This window comes from Morone saxatilis, unplaced genomic scaffold (genome assembly GCF_004916995.1).
Source record: "Morone saxatilis isolate NCDOM2014 unplaced genomic scaffold, NCSU_SB_2.0 Contig6, whole genome shotgun sequence".
In the NCBI taxonomy this organism is placed as follows: Eukaryota; Metazoa; Chordata; class Actinopteri; family Moronidae; genus Morone; species Morone saxatilis.
In genome coordinates, this window is record NW_023340206.1 from 6968281 (window position 1) to 6994710 (window position 26430).

The window sequence follows — 26430 nt, forward strand, 5'->3', positions numbered from 1 at the left end:
CCGAGGAACACCTAAGGGTTAAAAAGACATTTGTGGTCCTTTAATGTGAGTACGTGGTGAACCCTCTGGCTCTGATAACGTTGATACATTGCACAACCAGACAGTGATAACAAACAGGCATGTTATTGAGAGCTATACTGACTTTAAAGTTCACTAACCCGAGGTTTCTTTACCCGATTAGCAGATTTAAATGTTGCAATCCTCCACACCCCTCTGATGGAGTGACCTATAAGAGCTTAAATACCAAACAAATAACTGTTCTCCTGTCGCTCCTAGCTATAAGAATAGCTATAATAATAGCTATAACACAAGCTATAACGCCGAATGCTTTATGTTAATGAAGAACCCCTAATAAAACCAACTTATACAACATCCCTTAAAGGTTTCTCTCTAACTGTGTGAATAAGACAGGAGATATAGGACCCCACCTGCAGTGCAGAGCTCTTCCTGGACGGTCTCAGCCGGTTATCACACACTTTCTATAGCAGTCGATGAGTGTAAAGTTCTCCGTGATGAAGGACACACTCCCACCAATAGAAGAGCAGCAGCAACATGTAAATATATGGTCATATGATCTCCACAACGAGGCAACAGGCGACACCTACCGGCCACAGCACGAATAGCTGCATGCTTAATTAAAACAGTGTCTCTCTTGGACTGATTCATACATTTGTTATTATTATACTATATATATATATGCTGTATATTACATTATACTATATTACTACTATATCATATAGGCTAGAGGTAGGACACAACATTATTTTCATGTTCTCCAAGGTCTCCCATATAAGAAATTGATTCTTGTATAAAATAATTCACTGATACAGCTGAACTCATATTAATTTCATAATGCAAACTCTGATTAATTCTAAATTTGGTGAGAAAGTGGACAAGATATTCCTCTATGTGTCTGAAAAAACAGACTGTGAATAACTTGATGCATAGAGGAAATACAGTACTAATACTACTACTACTATTATAAAGCACATTGTTGTGCTTGGTTCTACCTCCAGTAGGGGTGTCTTAAAAGTTAAAGCCCTTATGGGGTCCTTCCCTCTAGCCTTCATAGGCCTGTATTAGTATGTTAATATGCTATACTGTTTATTATACTATATTATATTTGTTTATACAAAAACAGTTTTGTGGTAAAATGTGCATGAACAAAGTCTTAATGTCATTGAAAGTTTTCCTTTGCAACTTCAGAGGACCATGACAGGCAAAATGTAGGCCTCACTCGTTACAAAGTGACATTTAAGTGACATTTGTGACTTTCTTACTTTGTAAAATTTGACATTTAGCATTTAATGGCCTCACCTTGGAATGAAATGTCCCTTGATAATTACATTTAAATCTGAATTTATCCATTTTGAGCCACTAGGGAGCAGAAGAACTCCAAAACAAGCTAAAGCAGCCACCTGACACAGCACCACCTTATGAAGTTGCACAGCAAATAAAGAGCAACATTTTGGTCGAACTGGAGTTGTGTTTCTGGCCATTTAATGAGTTTAAGTCCGATGTTCACTGACCTTCTAGCTTCAGGTTGGTCTCTCCACCCAGTCCTGACAGTCTTGGTCATGGTGTGTGTGTAGAGGAGCTGGGTTCAGGAGCTTTTCCTCTGGTGCTTCAGCAGAAACAGTAAACACAGGTGTTAGCTATGAAACTAATTAAAGTTCTGTTCCATTCAGGTCAATCAGAGTCAGGGTGCTGCTACTGTACATGGTTACACTCACTGGAAGGCTCTGTTACACTTAATGGAACAGAGCCTTACTTACAGGGGCGGAGCTAGAGAAATACTCATTTTTTTATGGGTGGCAGAAATACATGCTGATTTAATCTCAATCACATGTATCAATATCTGCTTGGAAGAGCCCCCAAATGAAGATATTCTAACTCAAACACATTATTGTGGCACATAAGTAAAGCACTGAATAGAAATATCTAAAGTTGACATTAGAAATCAATAAATTATTTCCAAATATCCAAAATCAAATTTTTAACTTGACAGATCATGACAGATCATTAAATTTCATATTGTTATTTTTTCAGTTTTTTTTTAACACAATATGTTTAAAATTAATTAAAATGAATGTGTTAAATTTGACAGCATTTGACACCAAACCCTATTTCATCTTTTCATGTCAAAATGGCTGCTGTGAAAAAGGTCTGTGGCACAAAGAGGACAAGTTGCTTCCTATTTCCTCTCGTTATCTCAGAGAGCCGGCTGATCTAATCAGAATTACGAGGGATAATATACTGTTAAAATCCTCCTTTCCTGGTTGGTGATTGTTGTGTGTTGTGTTTCCTGTTATGTTAAATATAAAATGTTGCAGTTTTGTTCTTTTATTTTGTGAAATTTACTCTTTTCTGTTCATTTAATGATGCTGTACTTTGTATAAGACAGAAGAATAAAGAGAGACAGAGATAATCTGTAACATGTGCCCTCTAACACACAGATTTACATACACTGAAACAACTTATATTAAAAGTCTTGTGGTTGAAATGTCATATCTCTGTCATTATTTAGGCCTATGATATCAGACCCACCAACCCTCCGCTCTGTAGATTACTCCATCTGCTTCCTTTCTGTGCTTTTGCACATAATTAAACATTCTTCCTCTGTTCAACAACAGGATGTGAAAATATCTAAACAATACCCACAGAGGGGATATATTCCCTTATATATAGGTATGTGTCTTCTGTCTACTAATGAAGGTTATAGTTAATGTTTATTGGTACAAGTGACATAACACCGTAAATAAAGATATTTCTTTATCACCTTATCTCTGAGTGTGTTAAGGGTCATTTGAATTTTACATTTCTACCACAAGGTGGCAGCATCGTTGTTTGGGAATTCATTTCCTGTTGTCCAGGCAATGCCTTCAAGCACTTCTTGAAAAAAGACTAAATATACAACATACTTTACACAGTGCTGCTAAACAAAATAAAGTAACCAAATAGGCCTACATGCAATTTACAGTCGGTTGTTAATGCTTTCAAACCATTTGAACATAGAAAATTGCGACACATTTATTTCACACTATTTTTGGACTGTTTGTGTGGACTTTAGTTTCAATATTGCTGACTGCTCTGGAGGCAGCACAGTTCACTTTCGTTCAATTTGCATGACATTCACAGTAATAATAAGTAATACACTTTTTTTATATGGCTCTTTCTAAAACACAGTTGCAGTGTGCCTTTACAATAAGACAAACTGAAACAATAATAATAAAGAATCACAAAAAGTATGTTTAAAAAGGTACCTTTTTAATAATATTAGTTGTTTTTTATTTTACAGTTGCCATGTCTCCAACCTGAATAAACATATTCCTCCTGGACTTTCTAAGTGATGGGTAAGATGAGAGTTCTACGTGAATCACCTTTACCACTAATTAGGTTGACATATTATCACGTCTTCTTCTTCCGAAACTTTGTTCGCATGTTATGTTCACAATCTTTTTATTTTTTGTTTCCTGACGGCATTTGAAGGCAGCAGTGAGTGACCGACAGAACACGACCACCAGTGAGCAATCGGTTGTTTTCATGTGTGAGCGTGGAAGCCCAATCAGTCAGTTTTATGACAATATAAATCACAAGGAGTATATTCTCATACATAATGGAAGGGTCTGATTTATAGATGAAAATTAAGTTTTTGTGTGAGTCTCAAATGATTAAAAACTAAAATATGGTCCTGTTGTACTCTTTTTAAACCTTAATGATATAAACAAATCTTCAGCAGAAAAAAAAAAGAGTATAAGATTTTGTTGTTGATTTAAAGTGGGCTTACTGTTTTCCTTTGGCTCACAATGTAGCTTCAACAAAGAGGGTTACTCATGACGCACAGCAATGTGTAACCTAATTTTATTTTTAATTTCCTTTCAGCCAGTGTTTCTCAAACAAAGGAATGAGCAGAAATGTTTTTTAGGGTTAATGCACTTTCACAAAAGGTCAGCTGACATTTTAATTTATTATTAAATTAACAGACAATTAACAATCAACCTTCACTTTTCCTATTTCATGTGTGTCTTTGTGTCTGATTTGAAATTGCAGTATTTTAATCTGCAGTATGAAAATAATATGATTCCACTCGTTGTTGCATTCAAGGTGAAACACGACATAAAGCTGACCAGGAAGTCGAGCTGGAAGAGGGCAACAACCGCTAGTACAAAATGCTTGAATGTCAACACACAACAGCTGCTCACGAGTAGTAAAACTACTATATGTTTTAGCTTTAAAGCGCCTGTGTAACTTCTGCAGAACAGTGGGGCAACTATGGCACATTGTTTATGCCTAACCGTGATTTAACAGAAAAGTTTGCTAACATTAGCCACCATAAGCTACTGGTCATATTTTGTGTGCAATGCTATGGCCTCAGAACATTTTCAGATACATTTTTGCAGTGTGATCGCAGCTTCATTTGTACTTTAGTTTTACTTATAAGCCTCCCTATTATGACATGTTTTAACTGTTAAAAGCCTTTCCATCTTTATAGTTTAAGGAGCCGAAAAGAAGAGTGCCAATCACAGCACTGTTACTAAATAATAACAATAATAATAATAATAATAATAATGATAATAATAATAATACATTTAATTTCTAGAGTGCTTTTCAAGAAACTCAAAGACACTTCACATAAGTTAAAAAGGAAAAGAAAAAGGTAACAACACACTAAGAAAATATAGCTATATCTACAACACTCAAAAATAAATTAATTATTAAAAGCAGTTCTGAAAAGGTGGGGTTTGATCAGTGATTTGAAGTTGGATGGATAAATCAAACATACCACCAAATCAAACCACACACTAATACAAACACACACAGACATAACACACATAGTTAATACACAAGAGTTGTGATACTATGCTTTAGAGTAGAATAACCCTCTGAACTTCAGCGTTACAAAAAGTCCAAAATGTCCTTCAACCAGTTGTCAGTATTAAAACAGTTTGCTTTAGTTTAGCTGTAATATCCAGGTGTTAGAGGAATTACAGAGTCAGTGTTTTAATAGGAACATGTCAGTCAGTGTTTTAGTATGACTCTAGGTTTGATCATCTGAATTCAAAACTTCATAAAGATTTAATTTATATTGACAGCTGGAGCCCAGTCTGAAGATATTTGCCAGAAGAAAGAAAACAGTACTTAATTAAGCTCAACTGGGGTTTATGTCCATTAGAAGGATCTATTACGATATTAGACTAGTTTTAGATTTCCTTGATAGTTCAAACCTGATTTCAGAAAAAAGTAGCTGCTTTTGACAGCGTTAATTTTCATTCTCATCACCTTGGGATGTCTGGCTGTGGAGATTTATTTTGTAATGCAATAAAAACACTGTATACTAATCCCATTTGTAAGTGAATACATTAAATCAAGTGATCCGCAAACTGCATGTAGAGCTATTGTTATTAGTCCATTGAAGCTGTCACAAGCTTGTATTTAAAGGACAGCTCTCTAGCTATCAAAGTAATTGAAGAATTGTCCACTAAAGCCTCTGGTCTTTGCTTAAATCCTATTAATCCCTGCACTAATCAAGACCTCATGAAGTCTCAGGGTCCATCAAATAATTTCGAGTCTTCGACAAATAGGCCCTTTTTACAGTCCAAACACTCTAAACACCATTATTCAATGTTGAAACAATTTGGTTGATGCTGCTTACAGTTTATTAGTATTATGCAGACAGGCAAGCTAAAGAATAATCCAGTGTACCATAGTACTGGTATCCTCACCAAGTAAACAAACAACTGGATTAGATTTGTTTTTCTCTAGGAGCACATTAGCATATGATTCATAAACTACATCAAAAGGATAACATTATGTTTTTTTAATTTAATGCTAACACCTGTGTGAATGCATCAGCCACATTCAACTAGTGAGGATGCAGAAACAGTGCAGGGCCTCTGCAGGTGAAGTGTTTGCCCGCCGAGGTCAGTGACCTTTTTCAGCAGCATAAACCGACAGGACACTTACCCTCAAACAAAACACTCTGACCCCGAGTTCCAACCAAGCCCAATTCTGTTCAATAAGAGCGAAGTGAATCGCTGCCAAGGTACACAGTGTGTCGTCCTATACCGAAGTGACGAGCTGCCACAACTACGACTAGCTGCATGTGTGGATTTATTAGTAGCAGGACAGCTGCTATTCCTGGCTTAATTCACCTGGTTCTGTTAGAACCCATGATTAGTTTCAATCAAGGACAAGAAATAGTTTTCTCTTAAAAAGGAAAACGTGTCGGTAAATTTCTCATTTAAATGTCATTTTCCTTGAAAGTGGAAGACTAGCTAAAAATATAAACTGTCAAGTGGGATTTAAATTCTGAGATGATGTCAAACACTAGTTATTCTGGCTTTGGACATCTAAAAATTCGCTCTCTTTTTGCTTTTCCAAGATGAGTCAACATGCCGACTGGATCAGTGAAACTGCAAAGCATTAAAAAACTGGGGCAGGAAAACCACAGCTATGACTTCTCAGATGAAGGTAACGCACGATTATGTTTAATTTCTAGACAGTGAAGACGCAACCAAAAATGATCAAATCATATGGAGATCTGTTTCTGCTGCAGATGTAAATTAATAAGGTGAATGCCTTTTGTATTCTTATGTTGCAGAACCAGCTGGCTCCTATATGTAAGTTTTGTTTGGGGTATTTTATGTCACTATCTGTGTATTTTTTATCTATAAATTATTTATTTTAATCACAAGTTGAGTAGTAATACTCGTTATATTTGTAGAAAAGGTTTTTGATGTCAGTATGGATGTTCTGCAAGGATCAGTTTAGTGGAGGGGATTTTAATATTTATGCATGGTTTCACAACAAGTGCAAAGTGCAGCCACCAGCTAGCCAGAATTATTAAAACAGCAGGAAAAATAAGAGAGAAGGCAGCTGCCTGATTTCTAAAATATACTATTGCCTTTAAACAGGAAGGACCTTGGCTGTTTAGTCACCCTGTTCATAAGAAATTGAGTTGCTAGAAAGAGAGTTATCTCTGTGGAGGTCAATGACATTGGCCATGAGTACTTGTATGTATATATGCATGTGTGTATGTACACAGGCTTATTATTTACATGTGTTTATTCAGTCTACATATTCATTCTTCAACAGTGCAGCTATATCAGAGAATAAACACTACAATACGGATACAAAACACATGTTAATGCACGAGCCCTGATGGTTAAATGTATGGGCTGATGCAGGATGTATCATAAATTGATCTATGACTAGTTAATTACTTATGAGAGCTTAAGAAAGCACATGGAAACAGAAGCAAGTGAATGAACAGTAAATGTCTATATTTGGTTGTTTTTTGTATCCGGTGTGTTTGCATTCCTAATTTTCTAAATGATGTTCATGTGGCGTCAAATAAAGATGTTTTCTGTGCTGAGCTCTAAATGGAGCATTAATTAAATTAAAAGTTGATGTATACTGTATGTATAAAGTGAGTTGTGAATTAGCAACAGTTGATCTACTAAGCATCAACTAATTGACTTGATCAGTTCTTAATCCTGAGCAGCAGCAGTCTTTATGCGTTTCTTAGGCATGTCCTGTAGCCTTGTTATAAAGTGTTTCAGAAAGGTTACATTCAGCAACTCTCTGTTTTTTCATGCAGGAGCATGACGAATTCCACGGACAATAAGAAGTGAGTCAAATATAACATGGGCTGTTGATACTTTGTCACATTCACCTCACATTAAAACTGACTGGCCTTGTATTTCAAACAGAGTTCAGGCAAATGAGGATCAACCAGCAATAAGGGTCGGCTTCTTTCAGCTGGTAAAATATCTTTCTATGCCACACTCGTCCTCTTTCTTCATCTCCACTTCAGATTTATCCGCCTAATGTGTGCTATATCTGTCCAGTTCCGTTTTGCCACGTGCCACGAGGTGCTGATGATGGTGATAGGAAGTGTTTGTGCTGTGCTGCACGGCTCTGCGCAGCCCCTCATGCTGCTGGTGTTCGGCCTGCTCACTGACACCTTCATCGAGTACGACATCGAGCTGAACGAGCTAAAAGATGACAGGAAGGAGTGTGTGAACAACACTATCCAGTGGAAGAAGAACTACACTGCAGCGCACAGCTCGATCACAAAGCCGAACCAGTCAGACTGGAGCCTCATGAACAATTCAACATGGGAGATGTTGACACCGCTGCCGGTCAGGTCGTGTGGGTAAGTGGGTTGTAGGACATGAATGAGGTTTTTTAACACTGAATATACTGTAAGATGTGATATTAAACGTTCATATCTGTGTTTAACTTATTTATTGTATCTTTGCTGGCTTTCAGGATTCTCGACATTGAATACGAAATGACACAGTTTGCCTTCTATTATGTTGGAATCGGAGCAGCTGTATTCTTGCTGGGATACTTTCAGGTTGGTTTTAAAATGTCATTGTCTTCATGCATCTAAAAATAGATCTGATCTATCCTTGTCATCCTTGCCTCCACTTAAAGTCAGTCAGTATGACACAATTTGATCCATTTTGAAATCTTCCTCCTGCTGCCTGGATAAGCTAAAAAAAAAGTTAATTGCATGGCAATAGATCTTCTGCAAATAGTCAACTCTTCTCCTCTCTCAGGATATTTCCCACAGGCCTGAAAACTGCCTTCATTAAGCCTTTCTTAACAATCCAGACACCCCACTAATTAACAATTACAAGCCAATATCAAACCATTTATGAGTAAAATCATTGAAAAAGCTTTTTTTCTGAACAACTGAACACCTTCTGGGCCAGGAACACTTGCTTGGATGTTTTCCAGTCAGTCTGCAGACAGTGGTTAAATCTCTCAGTATATTGGATGTATATTGGATCTCAGTGCTGCATTCAAACCAGTCAACCGCAACATATAACGAGACAGAGAACTGGATGGGACTTTCTGGGCCCTTTAGTAAACTGGTTTAAAACCACTATTGATTCATAAATGGTATCGAGATTTAGTATTACACTCATAAAGTTGGGTTGCAAGAGACAGATTAAAAAAATGAATGGTCAAAATTAAATAAATGTTGGATCCTTAATTTTCCAGAATGCCACTCAATAGTGTTTCCTCATTAGAACTACCATTATTGATAATTGATCACATCTTTTTTTCAAAATCCAAATGGTTCCAGTTTGAAATAAAGACTAGACTTGTAAAAACTTGATTTATCCAATCCCAAACTGAGACGCTGGTGACATCACAATGACATCACCGGTGTAATTCCCTCCGCCTGGACGAAGCTCGAGAGCCACAGAAGAAAAAAAGTGTCTTCTGAGGCTGAGTGCTTGAATGTAGTAGATGTAGTGCCCCTTTAAATTTCAAAAAGGTCAGAGGTCAGGGTCCTGATACCGTCCTCCTGTCCTGCTTGCTTTTATATCTAACAACGAACAAGTATAACCTCTCTCTTACAACTGAAAGATCTCCCTGTGGGTGACGGCTGCTGCCCGGCAGATTCAGCTCATCAGGAGGATGTACTTCAGCAAAGTGATGAGGATGGAGATCGGCTGGTTCGACTGCACCTCCGTAGGGGAGCTCAACACTCGGATGTCAGAGTGAGTGGGACCGTGATTGAGTGATTTCTGTCTGTCGAAGTATTGGTGTGTGTGTGTTACAGTGGTTATATCTGTATTACAGTGATATCAACAAGATCAACGATGCCATTGCGGATCAAGTTGCCATTTTTTTGCAGCGCTTCACCACCTTCGTGTGTGGCTTCTGCATTGGCTTTGTGAAAGGATGGAAGTTAACGCTCGTCATTGTCGCAGCAAGTCCACTGATCGGTATTGGAGCTGGTCTGATGGCTCTGGTGAGACTTCTCCTGGCTTTATGTGTCGGCTTGACTTGGCTTTTTTTGACTCAACTACTCCTAATTTGTATTCTCTTGACTTATATTCACTTACCTTCTTTCTCTTGTCTGCTCCATCACTTTGCTCTGTTCTCCCTCTAGTTTGTGGCCAAGCTAACGGGGATGGAGCTGCAGGCCTACGCCAAAGCTGGAGCTGTAGCTGACGAGGTCCTCTCCTCCATCAGGACTGTGGCAGCTTTTGGTGGAGAGCTAAAAGAAGTGCAAAGGTAACATTTGCCAGAAGAAAGTTGAAGATCTACTTTTTCCTATTCACATGCAGCTGAGGTGAGCTCCTCTCTTCCTCTGCAGGTACGACAGGAACTTGATCTCAGCGCAGCGCTGGGGCATCAGGAAGGGTCTGATCATGGGCTTTTTCACTGGATATATGTGGCTGATTATCTTTCTGTGCTATGGTCTGGCTTTCTGGTATGGCTCCAGTCTGGTGGTGGATGCAGAGGAGTACACACCAGGAACACTACTGCAGGTATCACACTTACCATGTTGAAAAAATATGCATCTATTTGCTTTTTTGGTTTAGTACAACTAATACTGACAGATTAGCACTGCAGCAAATGGGAAAATTGTACTTTTCCTGCCCATAATCACAAGCCTTTTCTTGTTGGATTTTAACATTTGGTTTAATTTTGGGATTGGAAGTTTTTACACGACCCTTGATGTTTCATATCTTACAAGCACCCTTTGAATTCCCCCTTTCCTTTATTCAGTTTTCACTTACATGGACAGAACAAGAAAAAACATAACAGTGCTGCTTGGATATAAAACCTCAGAGAAAACAATCACATGAGGAATTTCACAAATTTTATCCTGTGCAATTTCAAATCTGTTACACTGAAAAACACTCATTTGTATGTGCAGCGTGATACCTTGTTAACAGTGTTCTGTGCAGGCCAAGAAAGGTTTTGCAGCTTTAATATACCGACCTTGTCATTCCAGGTGTTCTTTGGTGTTCTGATAGCAGCCATGAATTTGGGGCAGGCCTCCCCATGTCTGGAGGCGTTCGCTGCAGGCCGTGGAGCTGCTACCATCATCTTTGAGACTATCGACAGAGTGAGAATGCTGGATGTTATAATATTGCACTCATTTGATCCTTACAAGGTACAGTGTTTTCAAAGGAAACCACTGCCTCTTATTGACAAGTCTCATTTTTCAAATGTGTCACGGTCAGGAGCCGGAGATTGATTGTCTATCTGAGGCTGGATACAAGCTTGACAGGGTCAAGGGAGATATTGAGTTTCATAATGTGTCCTTCTACTACCCGTCCAGACCTGAAGTCAAGGTACTTACGAGATTTACATTTGTTATCATATATAACTGAGAGTAGAATTCGATTTCCGGACACAGTTTTCTGCATCTCTTTTGCCATTGTGTCGTGTGATCTCTACTCAGATCCTGGACCAGCTCAGTGTTGCAGTGAAGTCAGGGGAGACCACAGCCTTTGTCGGTCCGAGTGGAGCTGGGAAGAGTACTGCTATTCAGCTCATCCAGCGCTTCTATGACCCTAAAGAGGGCATGGTAGGTTTGACGTGTTCTTATGTAATATACTGTGATTCTTCTATCGGTGGTCCCTTTTGTCAACTCCTGAGATTGAAGATTCCCTCGACACACTGTAGCTGCCTCCTCCTTCCTTTAAAGCTTTATTCTAGTCGTTACAAAAATAACCTTCCCCCGGGGGTTGATAGAAGTACATGATAATCTGTTTTTTCATTCAGCCAATGGGTCCTAACACCCTCATTTTTCACTTTTACTGAAATTAGAGGTCTTTGCACACCTTACTTTCTTATTCCTTTCAGCTTCCAGAGCAGAAAATAACCTCTTATAGCACAATGAAGGTTACACACAAGACTAACAACCGCACCATTTGAAAGTAGCGTTTCTGCAAAAAAAAGTACTCTAATGGCATCATCCATCAATTTTAGCAAAACCTCTCTGCGCCCTCCATCTCAGGTGACCCTGGATGGTCATGACATCAGAGGACTGAACATCCAATGGCTGCGTTCGCTGATTGGCATTGTGGAGCAGGAGCCTGTGCTGTTTGCCACCACCATCGCTGAGAATATACGCTATGGTCGACCCGGCGTCTCCATGGAAGACATCATCACTGCTGCAAAGGAGGCCAACGCCTACAACTTCATCATGGATCTGCCGCAGGTAGAAGGGAGAAGGGCTCATGTGCAAAAAGCATGAATTCAGAGCAGTTTTAACAGCCAATAAGCTGAATAACTCTCCTTGTCCTTTTATATCTGACAGAAATTCGACACCCTGGTGGGGGAGGGCGGAGGTCAGATGAGCGGCGGTCAGAAGCAGCGTATCGCCATCGCTCGGGCTCTGGTCAGAAATCCTCGTATCCTGCTGCTGGACATGGCAACCTCTGCCCTTGACAACGAGAGCGAGGCCATAGTTCAAGAAGCTTTGGATAAAGTGAGTCTGACTGGTTGATGTGCAAGAAGTAACTTGATGGCAGGAAAATGAAATTCTGAGCTAACCCAAAGCTTTCTTCAACACTTTGCCGTTATTTCTCTTTCTTTAGCTTAGATTTTTTAATTCTTCTTTTTCAAGGAAAGTTTAACACAAGTATGAGATACGGGTTTACAGATACATAACACTGAGTGGCAATCTACAATCAATGAAATCAGTATTAACATCCATGTACATTTTGACAACACGAGACATAACATGAAAACTATTCCTCTTTGAGCATACTCCAAAAATATTCAAATGTCCTAATAACACAACTTCAGTATCACACTCCTATAACATTATCACATTCACGAAGGGCAGTATAAAAATACATTTAAAAATAGATGCAGCAGGACCAGAGATTTTTTTATTCCACACATTCTTTGTCCCTGTTAGCATCTAGGCTTTGATGTGTAAAATCAATGTTTTGTGAGTTTCTCTTTAAAGAAGGCAATTAAAAGTGAGAGTTATAGCGAAATAAACAAATGGACCTGTATTTATCCGTCTGCAACTGTCTGTCAGAATAGCTGCTGTGAAAAAAAGTCAATATAGAAATGGATAAATCAGGAGACTGAGTGTCACTTTCTCTTTTTATTTTGATATATTAACATTTTAATTTCATGTAATGAGATGAGAAAAGTCTGCCACATTTAAAATAATAGGGACAGTTCATGATCAGAAAATAAGAAATTGATGTTAAATCTCAAAGCTATTTATTTAAAATAAATACCCCCCCCAGTCATCATTACTGATCTATCAAGAGTGTTTTTCTCAGTTCCCAGCAGAAACACAAGTTTAATTTCCTCATAGGTACGCATGGGTCGCACTACCATCTCTATTGCTCACCGGCTGTCCACCATAAAGAATGCTGATGTGATTGTTGGCTTTGAGCACGGCCGGGCTGTGGAGAGGGGCAAACACAACGAGCTGCTGGAAAGGAAGGGAGTCTACTTCACTCTTGTCACCCTACAGAGCCAAGGAGACAAGGCTCTAAATGAGAAGGCTCGGCAAAGTAGGTCCAACTTCGGGGGATAATGTCTTCGAATTTTTCATGCCACTAAATCCTCGCTCTACAAGCGATATTTATCCACATACAGAAACTATAAGGATCCATTACTTGTGATAATCACCCTTTATTGGATTTCTTGTATTAGTGGCTGACAATGAAGAAGAGCCAGAGAGGCTGAATCTATCCAGAGCAGGCAGCTACCGCGCCAGTTTGAGGTATTACACAAACACATGCCCAATAACCCGCTGCCCTTTGTCACGAGCTCACTTATGTATAATATCCATTTACGTGGTCCTGACACTACTGTGCATCTAAATAGGATTATTACTGTAGCCATTTTGTGGCTGAAATTGAGTTGTGTCATGGCAGAAGCTGGTACCGTCATTTACTTAATTACTCTTCTGCATTTACTTTGACATTTGTAGCATTTAGCTGACACTATCACTCAGAGCCACTTACAAATGGTGCAACAGCAGAGGAGGCTTGAGGTCCTCAAACACCACCATTACAAGCACACAGTAATGAATGCAAGGAGAACAACAGTCAAGTAACTACAGTATATTCCTGTGTCCTTAGAATATTCATGTGCATGCCATGACGATTGCATCTTTCCAGAGCCTCGATCCGCCAGCGGTCCCGATCTCAGCTCTCCAATCTGATCCCAGAGTCGTCTGTTTCCATCGCTGGAGAGCTTGGCCCCAGAGCTTACGCTGTGTCACAGGCAGACAAATTCAAGGTGTGTGCAGGAGTGTAAAACCACTTGTTTCTATATCACTGCTCAGATAACAGGCATCAGCTTTTACTGCATATATATATATAATGTGTGTATTTGTCCGTGTGAATGCTCAGGATGCCGTCCCAGAGGAGGAGGACGATGAACTGGTGGAGCCTGCTCCAGTCACCAGGATCCTGAAGTACAACATACCTGAATGGCCCTATATGCTTTTTGGATCCTTTGGGGCCGCCATAAATGGAGGGGTCAATCCCGTCTACTCTCTACTGTTCAGTCAAATCTTGGCGGTGAGGTTCAAGTTCAGATCCAATTTTATTTAATATACAAATCAAACTAATAGAAAAAGGCTTAAAGTCACTGTGTACTAACCACAAATCCAACCTGGGGACACTACTGACCAGTGTCCAGTGTGAAATAGGTCACTACTCATAGGGCTAGTTGGTGAATACCGTAGCTGGCAAGCTAACAGCTCAGCTCCTATTGTTCAGAACACAATTATGAGCAACTGGGTTGGAACATTCATCTCAGTCTCCTGGTTGTAATGCCGATAATGATGATGATGATGTCTCCCACTAGGTGAACGAACCCGTAACAAAATTGGCTGCAGAGCCACCATCACTGGCAGTTGCATTTACAGAAGATCTGATATTGACACTAACACAATGGTGTTGGTGGAGTTAGTTTCACTTGTACCACTACAAATGCATAACACAGTAAGAATATAAACTCACTCAGAAGCACTGCAGTGAACAAGCTCAAATATCTCTAAAACATCATAAAACATTTTATACATACATTTTATACTTATTTGGGGTTGTGTGTGAACCCTCTCCCCATTAAGATAGAATGTGTGCGTCTTACGCATGAGGCACAGCAGCATCTTTATTGATTATTTAACTCTCCCGACACGCTGACAGGATCGGTCAGGATAATGTTAATTAATGTTCTGTGTTCTTCTACACATCCAAAAGTTCACACACAGAGTCCAGGTTCATACTGAGAAATTGGCTGGAGAAAAACAGCCATCCTCCTCTTAATGAATCCTGAAGACTCCTCTGTGCTGTTAAGTTTATAACTACAGTTATTTGTGCTGCTTAAATATTAAAGATATTTGCTGCAGTGACTTTACTGCACGCATGCAAACGTTTAAAATAACTAAAAGTGTGGGGCTCTAAACCAGAGAAAATAATTCCTTGGATTGGGTGGTGGTTGATGGCCTATGGTCCCAACATGTACACAAGGATTTGAATGAATTTAGAGCGCATCAGAGAAGCCTGTTAGGCTTTTTCTTGCACCTGGTAAAGTTAGATGAACCCTACTATTTTAATGAATTTTTTAAAGTTGCACGATATTCTCATGTCCTTTCCTCACGCAGACACACAGTGAATGCGAACATACACAACAAAAGGAAAAAGCTGATCTAACATGCCAGAATCAAATTCTCTTTCAGTACCACGGAGAGCGCCACCTGCCCAGAAGTAAACGACTATAAGGCTAGCAGTAAAGTCCGAATAACAGGACGCGTTCCTGCTCTTCCCGTTCTGCTGACACTGGGCAACATAACATGCTCAGATAAATAATCTTACAAATTCTAACAAGCTTGGTGCATTGCATCATCAGTACAGTCCTATGAAAGGAGTATTGTACTTCTATGTAAATATACAGCTATGTATTTATGTGTGATGTGTTATTATATATGTTTAGAAGAAGTAAAATAAGACAATGGTCACTGTATTGTGCTATTCCTTCACCTTGCTGTGTGTAAGTGTGCATGCATTATGTATGTGGTCCATAATAACATGTTTTTTGCTCATGCCTATGTGTTTGTGTATGTGTGTGTGTGTTTGTGTGTGTTCTCAGACATTCTCAGTAACAGATCCTGTGGCTCAGAGGAAGGAGATTGATGGTATCTGCCTGTTCTTTGTCATGGTCGGCGTGGTCTCTTTCTTCACCCAGATGCTGCAGGTAGAGTAGCAGTCTCCTTTAGCAAGACTGATTGCTAAAGTGCTACTGCCTTCACCCCCTGCTTGTGTTCAAGGTTGGGGGAAAGTCATAAGAGACCTCCTTTATTTTGGCAAATTAATACCTTCTGTGGGTGAAAAAGAGTTTTCCTACATCCTGCAGTGATGCTGTTCTATAATTGAGTCATGAGTTCAGACCCCCTGGTGGGGAGGGATGACAAAGACGCAGGTTTCTCAGATTACTAATATATTACATTATACTGTGTTGAAGCTCACTGTGCTGTTATTCGGGATTTAATAAAAAATACTTCCTATGCGTGTGTCTCCAGAGTTATGCCTTCTCCAAGTCTGGGGAGCTGCTGACTCGCAGGTTACGGCGGCTCGGCTTCCACGCCATGCTGGGCCAAGAGATCGGCTGGTTTGATGATCACAGAAACAGCCCCGGAGCTCTGACAACGCGTCTGGCGACTGATGCCTCACAAGTTCAAGGAGTGAGTTACAGCGAAGAGAATGATTTCTAAAAGTCCTTCAGTCCCATATTCAGCAATAAAATGATTTAAAAAGCTGAGACGGTGAGATTTGTTTCCAGTACAGCAGGCCACTCTTCTGGTATTAAAATTTTGATTGAAAATCATTTTATGCAGTATGCACAACCTGCAGAGTCACTTACTACACAAACTCATAAAACACAGTGATTCTGATATGTTAGTTTTGAGAGGGTGTTTTATACAAACGCAGGAAACTTCAGAAGTGGTGACGCTGGTGGAAAAAGGTTTTAAAGTTTTACGGCTGATGTAACAGAAAGGTTGTAATGCCTTCATTTTATGCCTTTTCGGCTGAATATTCACAGTGGTTGACTGTGCAAAAACTCAATGTATCAAAGGCAAAAGACATGTGCATTGACCTCAGACACCGTCCTCATCCCACTTAAAGCACCATCACTGAGGGTCAAGAGGTAGAATCTGCTGTCAGCTACAAATACCGTGGTTCAGTCATTGATATTTCGGATGAAACACTGAAATGGTCCATAAGAGAGCAACTTTTCTGCTTACAGAAACTCGTAAGACTGCACTGGCTAAAATAGTGAATACAAGCAGTAAAATTACAGGTGTCCAGCCAGGCTGTTCTGTATAACAGTGTGGTGGTGAAGACTCAGACTGCACCCACCCTCTTCATCAGGAGTTTCAATTCCTACCCTCTTGCACACGTCCCCTCAGTCAAGACTACAGAGACGAACACTCATTCATCGCCACAGCCATTACTCTCCTCCTCAGTGCAGGAGGGAGCTCGCCTATCTCAGCTCCGACCAAACGTCTGGGGATTTCTAAATGCAAAGTGGTTTCTCGAACGGTGGCGAGGGCGGCTGCTAACAAATGTACCTCAAGGACACGCTCTCCTCCCAAACAAAAGCTGAGAGGAAGCCCCAGTCTCTATTGAGTGACGCCTTTAGAGTATGTAGGCCTTTGTAGGATGATGCTTATACTGATTTATCATTACCGCTACCGGTGTTGTTGATGTATTGATTGTAATGTCATGCTGGTCTTACTTTTTGTGAGGAATGACAGGATACTAGTTATATTCGTATTACATTCCTGTTTAGATGATTTTTCTTGTTCATTGATGCAGAGCTGCTGAGTGAGTCTGAGTTACTCTTACTACGTGATTTCATGTGTTTGTTTTTTTATGTTGCACTTTATGCTACAAGAATAACTGCCACAGAGTTATCTAGCCTTAATTGTAATGAATTATATTTGAAAATGTGACTTAACTACATTATTTTGCTTGGTATCCTAATTTGTAGTAAAGTAACACAATCCTTCTTTTTCGCTCATCCTCTCCTAAAGGCTACAGGTTCGCAGATTGGGATGATCGTTAACTCTCTGACCAACATCGGCGTCGCCGTCCTCATGTCATTCTACTTCAGCTGGAAGCTCACGCTGCTCATCCTGTGCTTCCTGCCGTTCATCGCTCTGTCTGGCGGCTTCCAGGCTAAGATGCTAACAGGGTTCGCAAAAGAGGACAAGCAGGCCATGGAGTCGGCTGGACGGGTCTGATATTGTTTCTACTGTACAGCTTTACCAAAGTGTTTCTATTTTCATCATCACAGTTCGGATGAGTGACAAGTCAAAAAGCATCATCCCAATAATCCCGCTAAACTTTCAGGCAGAGGGTCACATATGACTTATCTACTGACAGCAGATAAGAGACAGCTTACCAACAGTGTCTATTTTAGGCTCCAGGTTTCAGCTTTTTCTCATCACTGAAGAAAAGCTCCACATCCCTACAGCTCAACTCAGATCTTGGTACAATAGCATTTTATTAGGTGTTCCTATAATTTGGCAAGTTAGGAAGGGAGCTAACACTGTCTCTGCTCTATTCCTACTGGGGCCACCCATGCTTAAAATTCAGGTATAGTACTGAAAGACTACACAGTGGATAAAACCTCAGGCCAATCCAGTAGGAGCAAGAGTAGGAAGGAATCAAAGAAAAAGTATTCAAAAGTCAATTTACTGTGAACTTTCTTTACGCTATCTTAATTATACCCATGCAGTAAACCCCACCCATCCAAGTAAAGTGGATTAGATGAAAGTTTAATGATCCCTGTGGGGGGAAATTGGCTTACTGCAGCAGCATAAAATAGGATATAGATAACAGAGCCAATGCTTTATCTATATCATATTCTACTTCATACATTAAAAACACATAAGAATTAGGAACAGCTTCTATTCAACTATCTGCCTGTTTTTCTGCCATTTAACATGGTATTGGAATTTCAACCCGAGGTGTTTATTTGCAGATTTCTGGTGAGGCACTAAACAACATCCGCACCATCGCAGGCCTGGGGAAAGAGAGGAGTTTTGTGGACATGTACAATGCCCAGCTAGACGCTCCGTACCAAGCGGCCCTGAAGAAAGCAAACGTATACGGAGCCTGCTATGGTTTCGCCCAGTGCGTCGTCTTCTTGACGAACTCCGCCTCCTACAGGTTTGGAGGTTACTTGGTGCGACAGGAGGGGCTCCACTTCAGCTTGGTGTTCAGGTGAGAGGAGAAGGCTGACAAGTCTGGTGTCATTCTGTGTGTCATTACTGCTGTTTGCAATTAATTCCAGGCTACACGGCTTTCTGTCAGTCCTGTTTAGTAGTAACATTTAATTTTTTGTTCAGGCCTCGTTGCTCAAATTCAATTTCAAATACTTTATTAATTCCTAAAGGGGCAATTAGAGGCAAAAGAATTCATTCACACGCATAAAATATTTAACTGATCTGCTATCAAAAAAATGCTTGCTGACCAGGGTTTGTTTTGTAATAGCCTTTTTGTTAAACAATCACTGTGAATGCTGACCTCAGTGCCAAATACAAATACAATAAAAGCCTTCTTATACCAGCTGATTGCCTTTAGCGTGACACAGCAGGAAATGTTGGGTTATCATTAGCAGTACGTTAACACAGCTCAGATACAGCTGCAGGAGAGTGAACAGTAATGCTTGATTACTCACATAAGTCTGTTCCTGTGAATCTGTTGTGTGTGTGAAGGCAATCTGAATCCCATGTGGGAATGGCAGACTCCGCCACTACCGATACAATATGGAGGTGTAATTAGAGAATGTAAATATATTTAACTAATGCTGAAAAATGCCAAGCATATATCAAAACTGGGTTTGATTTCATGAATATTTTAAGAATTATAATTAAAAAATAGAGAGAGAAAGAGAAAGGACCCAACCCTGTGGTAAGTCAGTAGAAGTACAACAGGGTGGACTGATAAGTTACATTACATTGGTTTCTGTGGCAGGGTCATCTCAGCCATCGTCACCAGTGGCACAGCCCTTGGCAGAGCCTCCTCCTACACACCGGACTACGCCAAGGCCAAGATTTCAGCCGCACGTTTCTTCCAGCTGCTGGACCGTGTGCCCAAGATCAGCGTCTACAGCGACAAGGGAGATAAATGGGTATGAGGGTATTTGTTATGCTATGTGTCAAGCCACAACGCTGCACGCTGAGTGTACAAAAAAAAAAAAAAGAGCACTGCCTACATAATAGGTTCAGAAGGGAACCTAGATGAAAAGTCTGTTATTCCTTTATTGCTGTGCCTCTTAATTTTACATCAGTCATGAAAGACACATGTAGATGGAAGGAAGAGATAAGAATGGACTGTCACATATTGTAAATCCAAAGGAAAATACCAGTACACAGAGCCCTTTAAAAGATGTGAATCATTTTGAATAATAGAAAACTTTCATAAGACATTTGTTAGCATTAAATTCTGTAATTGGAGAGACTAACCTGCCTTTTGTGGACAGGAGCTGGCGCCCTAACACACCCAGGAACCTACACTAACCTTTGTACTCTTTGTTTTGTTTTCTCTCCCTCAGGATAACTTCCAAGGGAACATTGACTTCATTGACTGTAAGTTCACCTACCCCACCAGGCCTGACATCCAGGTCCTGAATGGGCTGAATGTGTCGGTGAAGCCCGGCCAGACGCTGGCCTTTGTGGGCAGCAGCGGCTGCGGGAAGAGCACCAGCGTGCAGCTGCTGGAGAGGTTTTATGATCCTGACCATGGCAAAGTGGTGAGGAGGACACACAGCCAAACACTGCATATGTACACTGAATATAAAGTGTGTTATGAATAGAAATAATATATATAGTAATACTTCTTCAGAACATTTAGAGGGGAATATTGTTATTTTTACTGCACTGCATTTAGTTGACAGCTTATAGTTACTTGTTCCTTTAAAATTAAGTTTTTTTTAGTGGCATGGGGCTTCTTGTTACACCTTTATTTGATAGTATTGAGGTATTTCCACTTCCGTCGTTTTCAGTCACAGCAGGGAGCTGTTTTTAGCTGACAGACAAAGTAACTCTGTTACATATAGATATGGTTGAGATAAATAAGAACCTGTACAGGAGGAATCTGGTGAATTCTTTGCATATTTCTACAAACGGTACGTGCAAATGAGAGGTCTGACTTTAAAAACCAACTTTATGTTGTCACAGCAGCTGCTGACCTTTATCGAAATGTCAGATATCTCATTCTGAAATGAATAAGTCATATGTACAGTCTGCTTTCTACTTACACTCATGAGGCCCGGGTGTACCTTGAGTGTCATTGTGTAAAGTAAAACCTGTAATTCGTCAAAGTCAAAGAATAATTGCTGGACATTCAGCGCACTTGGTGATTGAAGTATTTCTGACTCTTATATGACTTCACTCCATTTATCAATCAGACATTTATGCTGACTTTGGCTTTATTTTAAAAAACGGGCACTCCACCCAGGATGGAGGTTTGCCTTTGTGCCAGTAAGGGATCGCTGCCAAGATTCAAATGGCCTTAATTGAGTTGGAAGTGGTTTGAAAACACGTAGTCCCGATTCTCTGTCCGAGATTTAAAAAGGACAGTATCACCCCTGCACAGTTAGGAGAGAAATTACAGTAGAGATTGTGTTATGATAGCTCATTAAGTGGATTGTATTTCCAGTCTTTGATTATTATATTGCTTTCTACTAATGGTAAAATCAATTGCTTCCTGCAGCTGATTGATGGCCATAACTCCACTCGTGTCAACGTGCCCTTCCTGCGCTCCAAGATTGGCATCGTGTCCCAGGAGCCCATCTTGTTTGACTGCAGCATCGCAGAGAACATCAAGTACGGCAACAACTTGCGGGAAATCGGCATGAATGAGGTCATCTCCGCCGCCAAGAAAGCCCAGCTTCACGACTTTGTCATGTCACTCCCCGAGGTACAGTGGATTCTGTGTGTGATGTTTGTGGTGTTGACAGCAACAGGCGGTCAGTCAGCAAAGACAAACAAAATGTAAAAAGGGGGAAGAGGCAAACATAGACAGCAGGCATGAACAGAACAAGGGCACAATATATGGTCTGGAAAATGGTAGAGAGGCTGGTATATTTATGTACACAGTGTATCTCACTGCAGCTTTCACTAAGAACTCGTCCACAGTGATTAGTGGATCATATTCACCAATATAGACTAATCTGCCAGCTGATTTATGAGTGCTCTCTCGGCTAAATCAAACTGAATGCATTAGTTTGAAATTGGTTATAACAGCTTTGGAAAAAAAACATATTTTACTACTTACGTCTATGATGCACGATATGGATTGTTTTTCAGCCGATTCGATAACTGATAATTACCAATACTGATAATATGAACTAATAATTTCACATTTTTGTTTTTTAAAACGTCTATGCATGCCTGTAGGTAAGAAAGGCTGAGATGTAGCGAAGATGGATGACTTAAAAATCCATCGCTCTGACATCATTTGACTCTTCAAATGTTAATTTATTTTTTCTAGTCAATTACAAAAAATAATTTATCGGCTTTAATTTAATTATCAGCATGATACATAATAACAATCATTTCCCATTACTGGCTGATAATTATTCTGTGTTGATAATTATCGTACTAATAATTACAAATCTATAAAGCTACAACTTTCGAGTTTTCAATTATATAGTCTAGTGGGCTAGAGAGCACATAGACCTTTTTTTACAGCAGCCATTTTGAAATACTAGTATCAGTATCATTGGTAACACCTGTGTTTATTTACTGTGTTTACTATTTTATGTCAAAGTGGCTGCTAAGAAAAAGGTCTATTGTGGTTTGATGGATAATTCAGCAGTAATGTATATATCGCTTTTTTAAATTTTTTTTACATAAAGACAAACAAACTTGATATGAATCCAACAGATCTGTTTTTATAAAGAACTGAGTCCATAATGTGTAGTGTGTCAAACCTTTTAGGGTAAAATCAACTTGTCAGTGCTCTCTGGTGGACAAACTCTGCAATGAAGACACTGTTTCTAAATTACCTGCAGTTTCTTGTTACTTACCGGCTGACACAAACACCGATACAGAAATATCTGCACCAAGCTAATATTGGCCAATACATCAGCCTGGCAGATCTGTTGGTTTAACCTCTAACGTGTGTCAGACAAAAAAAAACAACTCAGGAGTCCCAAATTTAGGTCTGATGCACTTCTTATTTTTAGGGACTTTCTCTTAACTTGGCCAGTTGGGAGCTACAGTTAGCCTCAGGATGTTTTGTGCATACAGTCCCAGGTGATGAGGGGCAAAGTGAGAAAGTCTGAGGGCAAGGTATGGAAAGTTCCATTAATAACAAGCCCAGAGGAATTGAGAGAGGTCTGAAGCTGAAAGACACAGAACGTGGCCTTGTGACATTTTGCTGCTTATTGCTTTCACAAAGGATACTGAATCCAGGTAAAAGTAATTATTGCCTGTTGATTTTTTTATGACCTCACAGAAAAACAATAAAAAATGGATTTTAAAACAAATAAAGTTGTCTAAATGGGGGTGTAACTCACCGTGATATTTAGGTCATTTAACACAGATGTTCTCTCTTCCTGCTGCAGAAATATGACACGAACGTCGGCGCCCAGGGTTCCCAGCTGTCTCGCGGTCAGAAGCAGCGAATCGCCATCGCCAGGGCGATCATACGTGACCCCAAGATCCTGCTGCTGGACGAGGCCACCTCTGCCCTGGATACTGAGAGCGAGAAGGTACGCTTCATTAAACCCTAAGCAGCGCCGTCATCGTTTACTGAATCCACAAACCTCACATGACAGTACAGTGCAGCTGCTTGATATTCTCCGGGCACAGAGATCAAGGAGAGCAGGGAGTTAATTATTATTATCATTAACATCATTATCATTCATCATCTCTATTATTATCACCAGCAGCTCACAGTTCATACCAACCCACCACTAGAGCCTCTTTAAGATGAATATGGTATGTGGGCCTATGCAGTTGCTTTTCCAGCACAAAAGGCTGAACCATGCTGAGGACAGAGCGGCCTCTTCAGCGCTCACATCCACTGAAGCATTCTAATGATAGTAATCAACGCATGATTGTGAAATTGCTATAATTGCGATGCTTGTACGTCTGCTCTGCGGGAGAACTGATGATGGCACCCGCCTGAGTGCGTGTCTGTGAACGCTGCTTCATGCATGTGCGTGTGTTTTTTTAAAATGGCAGACGGTGCAAGAAGCCCTGGACAAAGCCAGAGAGGGTCGGACCTGCATCGTCATCGCCCATCGCCTGTCCACCATTCAGAACTCTGACATTATCGCCGTCATGTCCCGGGGGTTTGTGATCGAGAAGGGAGCGCACGACCAGCTCATGGCCCTGAAGGGAGCCTACTACAAGCTGGTTACCACAGGAGCACCAATCAGCTAACTGCTCAGGGAAACAGCAGCCAATTAGCGAGGCAGCCAAGAGAAACGAAATGCAAGGAGCAGCGTTATTACCGTACGTCGAGAGGGAGGCTGGGGCAGGATGTATGTGGGGGACAAACTAAGAAGATACACCTGTTCACTCGTACAGTATTTATTTTTGGGATGGGATCCTGTCATGCAGAGAGGGGTTTTGTTTGTCACACACCCTGTTTTGGGGGTATTTTAAGGTCATTGTCTTCCTGTTATGTTCACAGTTGTTTATCTCATTCACACGCCAGCAGGTAGCAGGAAAGTGTGTCCCATGTCTAAAAACCAATAAACCAAAACACAATACACGTAACCCACACCTGATGCAGTGGTATCCAGAGCTAATAGCATCCCATAATTCACCACAGTAACCTTATTATCCGACTAACAGTTTCTGGCAATCGGGATTCTGCCTGAATATTATTTTAATTACTCACGCAGTTACGGCAGAACCTCCACAGATGGTTATCACTTACTGTACTCGTACTGTAATACAGAAAATCTATTCTCCTTGCTGAGAGTGATAAGAATCTACAATCATTAAATATTTAATATATCATTTTATTAATGGTTTTAACTGAATATATTCCTTCCTTTAGTAAGAATAGTGAGAGAATACATATTTTCTCAGGAAGAAAAGTTGATTTCCCCAAATGTTACCAGGTAGAAAGCATTCAAAATAATATCCATGTGCTTCTAGATAATTTTATGTAATTGCTTCATTAATTGTATTCCTCCTCCCAGACTCTCAGTGTGTGTTTGTCTTTCACTGCTGTCTGACTGTAACGCCGTATGGACGGTCCTATTTTTTATGCTTTGTGTGTGGAAATGAAATAAAAGTGTCAAAATGTTGGAGCTCGACTGAGCCACGTATAGTGTTTGTGTAAAGATGAGGAAAGATTTGACTCATTCCTCAAGTGGAGTCCCAGGGAGCTCTGATAAACTGCTGCATGCTTGCTGAACGGGCACCTGGGCACCGCTGCCAGCTGCTGAAGATACATCATGCAAGTAGGCGACTTACTGCAAATATTGGGAAATAGTTTGAAATCTGTATCTGTATGTACTTCACCTTCCTCGCAGTAAACGCAGATGTATATTCAGGTATACTATAAACAAACAGGACCAGTTCACAACCTACCTGTGTGCTGGTTTTTATGCACTCATGTCAGTCAAATATCTGTCGTTGTTTATCTGTTTGTTGTGCTGTCGCCACGCCCCCATACAGGTGTTTTCAGTTGAGCTAATTAGACCTCTGCTCAGGTTGAAGGTGGGCGGAGCTATGCTGCTGCAGACTCCATGGGCCAATGGGATTGATAACAGCGTGATATTTCCCGCCTAAACTGGTGCAACAGGAGAGTCAGAGAGATGTCAATCAAGTCTGTCCACGCCCACACAGTCTAGTCAGCCAATTAAATGAAATCCCCGGTGTGGCTGGGCCATCCAGAGCCAATGTTGGTACTAGCAGGAGCCACTTTAAAACTCTTAACTCGTGGTGCCTTCAAGGACACTTCGACAATAGATATTTGACACTTGCCAAAGCACATTGTATTCATGCTGTCGGGAAATCGAAGTCAGAAGACAAATAAGCAAACATGGACATTTTGAAAAGGATCATGTGAATCTGGATGTTTCCTTTATTACGGAAAATGGTTTGTTAATTGAACACGTGTCCTTGAAAATGTGGCAAAAGGTTATCAGACTACTCCAAAATCTAACAGAATATGTCATCTAATAATACTATTAGTTTTTATTATGAATTTAAATAGAACGAAATAAGAAAAGTAAAGTTGAAAGGTGAAAATTGATAAAAGGTTTTATTCTTAATGCTTCTAGTAGAGTTTATTCAATGCTGCTACAGCAGTTTATGGATGATAAACATAAGCTGGCCTGGCTGAAGTAGATGTGGGCTTTAGATTGACATTTCATTTAAATTATATAACTAGCTAACTGTATTACATTGATTTATCCACTTTTATATCACATTTATAGCTTTTTGTCCGTGTTGGGGCTCCACAAATTCACCACTGAATGAGAGAAAATGGCTCCTGCTTTCAACTACATTACCGCGTGATGATAAAATAACTTTGACGGGAAAACAAGGGCAACGAAATGGTCACTGTGATGGATTACATATCTCAAGTGAGTTTCCCTCTCAGCAGAGAGCAGGAATGAATACAAATCACATGCTGCCTGGAA

The 26430-nt window shown here is 40.2% G+C and overlaps 2 protein-coding genes across 4 annotated transcripts in view; one reads left to right on the top strand and one right to left on the bottom strand.

Annotated features, from left to right (window-relative positions):
* LOC118339759 (retinol dehydrogenase 7-like) overlaps positions 1 to 1617 on the bottom strand; it is a 4150-nt gene extending 2533 nt beyond the window's left edge. Inside the window, exon 1 of one of the 2 annotated variants that reach the window (XM_035677476.1) lies at positions 1530 to 1617. The gene's annotated coding sequence lies outside the window, so the exon portion shown is untranslated. Of the gene's footprint in view, positions 1 to 428; positions 568 to 1529 lie in introns of those variants that run through there. The other variant, XM_035677475.1, reaches the window with a different exon arrangement.
* Positions 1618 to 6392: 4775 nt separating this feature from the next.
* Positions 6393 to 25055, top strand: LOC118339753 (bile salt export pump-like). 2 transcript variants are annotated; one of them, XM_035677468.1, is made up of 29 exons: positions 6393 to 6471; positions 6602 to 6620; positions 7601 to 7630; positions 7713 to 7764; positions 7851 to 8089; positions 8150 to 8158; positions 8275 to 8362; positions 9388 to 9521; positions 9604 to 9775; positions 9917 to 10041; positions 10124 to 10298; positions 10769 to 10882; positions 11001 to 11111; positions 11222 to 11347; positions 11780 to 11983; positions 12083 to 12253; positions 13103 to 13304; positions 13447 to 13516; positions 13917 to 14037; positions 14151 to 14321; positions 15895 to 15999; positions 16325 to 16486; positions 17840 to 18043; positions 18793 to 19034; positions 19788 to 19944; positions 20368 to 20565; positions 21528 to 21734; positions 23386 to 23532; positions 24008 to 25055. In XM_035677468.1, exons 1-29 carry the CDS (start codon positions 6393 to 6395, stop codon positions 24206 to 24208), a joined length of 4035 nt encoding a protein of 1344 aa, XP_035533361.1. In that variant the 3' UTR covers positions 24209 to 25055. The 2 variants fall into 2 exon arrangements, with proteins under 2 accessions (XP_035533361.1, XP_035533360.1); XM_035677467.1 differs by having other exon boundaries at positions 7851 to 8158.
* Positions 25056 to 26430: the final 1375 nt, after the last annotated feature.

Coding starts and splice junctions, on each gene's coding strand:
- LOC118339753 (XM_035677467.1), top strand. CDS start 6,393: ATGCCGACTGGATCAGTGAAACTGCAAAGCATTAAAAAACTGGGGCAG. Junction 7,765..7,850: donor GGGTCGGCTTCTTTCAGCTG/GTAAAATATCTT, acceptor ATATCTGTCCAG/TTCCGTTTTGCCACGTGCCA. Junction 10,299..10,768: donor CACCAGGAACACTACTGCAG/GTATCACACTTA, acceptor TTGTCATTCCAG/GTGTTCTTTGGTGTTCTGAT.